Source organism: Lathyrus oleraceus, chromosome 5 (assembly GCF_024323335.1).
Source record: "Lathyrus oleraceus cultivar Zhongwan6 chromosome 5, CAAS_Psat_ZW6_1.0, whole genome shotgun sequence".
Classification (NCBI taxonomy): Eukaryota; Viridiplantae; Streptophyta; class Magnoliopsida; order Fabales; family Fabaceae; genus Lathyrus; species Lathyrus oleraceus.
Window position 1 is genome coordinate 550,060,655 of NC_066583.1, and position 4,796 is coordinate 550,065,450.

Here is a 4,796-nt window from a genome sequence, read left to right on the forward strand (position 1 = left end):
TGAATGCAAGGGTGGTAAAAAGAAGTGCTTCAAGTGTGGGAAGTCAGGATACCTTATTGCTGATTGTAAGACTAATGTGCTAACTTGTTACGATTGAGGGGAACCTGGTCACATTAGCACCAACTGTCAAAAGCCAAAGAAAGCTCAGTCTGGACGGAAAGTGTTTGCACTGGCAGGACGTCAGACTACCGGTTCCGACAGGTTGATTCGAGGTACATGCTACATTCACAACACTCATTTTATTACCATTATTGACATGGATGCGACACACTCGTTTATTTTTGCTGACCGTGTGAAAATATTGGGCCTTGTGGTGTATATTTTGAGTAGTGGACTAGTTATCGATACTCCAACTAATGGGTCGGTGTCTACTTCTTTAATCTGCTTGAATTTTCCTCTCTCAATCTATAGTAGAGACTTTGGTGTGGACTTAATTTTTCTGCCACTAAGTGATCATGATGTCATTCTAGGGATGAGCTGGTTGGAATTCAACCATGTTTATATCAATTGCTACAACAAGTCAGTACGATTTCTTGCTGCTGATGAAGAAGAAGAAGATAGTTTTATATCTGCTGGTCAATTGGAATAATTGTTGAAAAATGAAGCTAAAGTGTTTGCAATGTTTGCTTCCTTGTCCGTTTAGAGTCAAATAGTAGTTAAAAGGTTACCAATGGTATGTGAACTTCCAGAGGTATTTCTAGATGATATTTCAAATTTCCCACTAGAGGGAGAGGTGGAGTTTGCTATTGATCTTGTTCCTGGTACTAGACCTGTTTCTATGCCACCATACAAAATATCAGCATCAGAGTTGGAAGAACTGAAGAATCATTTGGGAGACTTACTTGAAAAGAAATTTATCAGACCAAGTGTGTCACCTTGAGGAGCTCCAGTGTTGTTGGTAAAAAAGAAGGATGGTAGTATGCGACTGTGTATTTATTATCGACAGTTGAATAAAGTGACGATTAATGACAAGGATCCACTTCCGGGAATCAACGATTTGATGGACCAACTGGTAATGCTCGTGTGTTTATCAAAATTGATTTGAGGTCAGGTTACCATCAGATCCGAGTTAAGGATGAAGATATTCAGAAGATGGTGTTTAGAACTCGATACAACCATTAAGAATATTCAGTGACGCCTTTCAGGGTGTCGAATGCACCTGGTATGTTTATGGAGTATATGAATCACATTTTCATCCTTATCTTGATACGTTTGTCATATTCTTTATCGATGATATTCTGATTTATTCTCAATCGAATGAAGAAGATGCAAAACATTTGAGGATTGTATTATAGGTGTTAAAAGAGAATAAGTTGTTAGAGAAGTTGTGAAAGTGTGAGTTATGGTTCCAAGAGGTGAGTTTCCTCGGGCATATTATTTATGGTAATGGCACTGCAGTGGATCCATCCAAAGTAGATGCAATGCTACGATGAGAGGCTCATAAATCGGTTATAGAGATCAGAAGTTTCTTGGGGTTGACAGGTTATTATTGTAGGTTTTTCAAAGGGTTCTCAAATTTATCCCTTCCATTAACTCAGTTGACTCGAAAGGTTCAGACCTATGTGTAGGATATTCATTGTGAAGAGAGCTTCAGAAAGTTAAAGAAGAAGTTGACTATAGCTCAAATTTTAAATTTTCCAGATCCTCATGAACCATTTGTAGTATACTGTGACACTTTTAAAATGGGTTGGGCGGTATATTGATGCAAGATGGTAAAGTGGTGGCTTATGCTTCACGATAATTGAGGGTACATGAGAGTAACTATCCTACTCATGATCTAGAGTTGGAAGAAGTGGTATTTGTGTTGAAAATTTGGAGGCACTATCTTTATGGTTCAAGATTCGAAGTGTTTAGAAACCATAAGAGTTTAAAGTATTTATTTGACCAAAAGGAGTTGAATACGAGGCAGAGAATATGGTTATAATTTCTGAAGGACTATGATTTTGGCTTAAATTATCATCCAGGTAAATCTAATATTGTGGTTGATGCTTTGAGTTGAAAGTGTCTACATATGTCGACGTTTATGATTAGAGAGTTGGATATCATTGAGCAGTTTAGATATTTGAGTATGGTTTGTGAATTCACACCAGGAAGCGTGATGTTGGGTATGTTGAAGGTGAATAATGAATACCTTAATGAAATTAGGGAGAATTAGAAGCTAGATTTGAAACTGGAAGATTTATTGTCTTCAATGAATCCAAACAAAGAAAATGACTTTAAAGTGGATGAGCATGGAGTGCTGAGGTTTCGAGGTAGAGTATGTGTGCCTAATAATTATGATATGAAGAAGATGATTTTAGAGGAAAGTCATAGAAGTAGTATGATTATTCATCCTGGAGCTAATAAAGTGTATCAAGACCTTAAGAAAATGTTTTTGTGGCATGGAATGAAGCGACATATGGCACAGTTTATGTATGCATGTTTGAATGACCAGATGTCAAATGTATAGCACCAGAAACCTTCAGGTTTGATGCAACCATTGGGTATTTCAGAGTGGAAATGGGATAATATTTTGATGGACTTCATGACCAGATTACTGAATACTCCAAGAGGGTTTGATGCAACATGGGTGACTGTTGATAGACTGACGAAATCAGCCCATTTTATTCTGATTAATATCAGTTTCCCGTTACAGAAGTTGGCTGAGATTTATATCAGGGTAATCGTGAAGTTACATGGTGTCCCGTCGAGTATAGTACCCACAATTTACATCCAAATTTTGGGGAAGTTTGCAGAAAGCTTTAGGTACTAAGCTGAGGTTAAGTTCTGCTTGTCATCCACAGGCTGATAGTCAGACAAAAAGAACTATTCAGTCATTAGAGGACTTGTTAAGGACTTATGTACTCAAACAATGAGGTACTTGGGATAGTCATCTGCCATTGATCGAGTTCACTTATAATAATAGTTTTCATTCTATCATTGGAATGACGTCGTTTGAAGCATTGTATGGTTGGAGGTGTAAGATACCTCTATTTTGGTATGAATCTGGTGAGAGTGTTGTACTTAGACCAGAAATAGTCCAGCAGACTATTGAGAAGGTGAAGTTGATTCGAGATAGAATGAAAGCATCACAAAGTAGGCAAAAAGCTACCATGATAAGAGGAGGAAATATATGGAATTTAGGGAAGGTGATCATGTGTTTCGAAGAGTCAATCATGCGACTGGTGTTGGGCGTGCACTGAAATCAAAGAAGGTTACTCCTAAGTTTATCGGTCTATATCAGATTTCTCAGAGAATTGGAACTGTGGCTTGTAGAGTGCCCTTGCCGCCCGATCTTTCGGATTTGCATGACGTATTCTATGTGTCGTAACTTTGGAAGTATATTCCTGATCTGTCTTATGTGATTCAGATGGATGATGTGTAAGTGAGGGACAACCTTACGGTAGAAGCATTGTTTGTGACGATTGAGGATCGAGAGTTGAAGAATTTGAGGCGTAAGGAGATTTCTCTAGTGAAAGTTGTCTAGGGAGGAGCTGCTGGAGGAAATATGACTTGGGAGCTGGAGAGCCGGATGCGAGAAGTGTATCCGGAGTTGCTTTTATCAGGTAAATTTTCGAGGACGAAAATATTCTAAGTGAAAGAGAGTTGTAACACTCCATTTGAATTATCTAATTCTCTAGAATAATTTAATTGTATTGTATGTGTTATAAATAGTTGAGGTGGTATGGGAGCCTTGGGTATGTAGTAGTGTCCCTAGAATATTAGAATTTTAAGTGAGAGATATGGTAGTATTAACAAGAACTAGGAGGTGTTGGACACAATGAGATTAATAGTAATAATAATAATAAGATTTAAAGGTAAGATGCAAGGGTAGGAAGAAGAAGATCATCATTGTAGAAGAGGTTGAAGGTTAAAATTTGAAGGTAAGGGGGGAACTATTCCTACAAGGGTGTCTAATCATAAGACAATAGTGAGAGGTCTTCACCCTCTTAGGTTGGTCTTATGTCATGTTATGATTGTTGTTGATTTGTAACCATGATGGTGAGGAATGAATTGTAATTGTTGTGGCTATAACAATTGATATTTGTTGATGATGAAATTTGAATTGTTGCTGAATTTTATGTTTCTGGTATGTTAAGGGTTTGAGATGATGATTATGATGAAGGTAGGGTATAAAATTGTGAATTTATTGATTTGATTATACGAATATAAGTAGTGATTGATATTAGTATGTTTATGATAGAGTTAAAAAGCATGAAATATTTTCGGGGATGATTTCATGCATGTTTTTAGGGTTTAAGAGATAAAATCGTGCTGAAAATTTCAGAAAAACAATAACTTTTCGTTAACGCCTTCGTAAATCATTTTGAAACGGAGTTTAAAGCATTGGATAGCTGAAACTGATTACTTAAAACAAATTTTTAATTATAATAAATTTGAAAAAATCAAATTGAATAGTGTAGTCACTAAATTTTAGTATAAATATTTATGGAATATTTTTTTTAGTTAATTTAGATTCATTCAATCAATAAACTAATAATAATAAACAAAAGTGGTCTAATAATTATTGCATAATTTCAAAATATTTTCAAAATCAATCCACTAATTAGAAATAATTTATGAATCAAAATATTAAAACTAACCGTTTTAAAATATATACAACAAGTGTTTTTCAGAATAATTTGTTGTTTTTATTCAACTCAGACAATAACTTTATAAGTAAACAAAAATCATACCGTTTTACCTATAACATGAGAAAAATCAAAATATTAAATGTCAAAATAAAATTAAGTACAATTAGTTGATATTCAATTATTGATAAAATCCTATAATGCATGAATCTATTAACATTATAG

At 35.3% G+C, this 4,796-nt stretch overlaps 1 protein-coding gene across 1 annotated transcript; it reads left to right on the forward strand.

Annotated features, from left to right (window-relative positions):
* The first annotated feature begins 256 nt into the window (after nucleotides 1-256).
* LOC127081998 (uncharacterized) lies at nucleotides 257-880 on the forward strand. The gene is made up of 2 exons (XM_051022223.1): nucleotides 257-575; nucleotides 690-880. Exons 1-2 carry the CDS (start codon nucleotides 257-259, stop codon nucleotides 878-880), a joined length of 510 nt encoding a protein of 169 aa, XP_050878180.1.
* The last annotated feature ends 3,916 nt before the right edge of the window (nucleotides 881-4,796 follow it).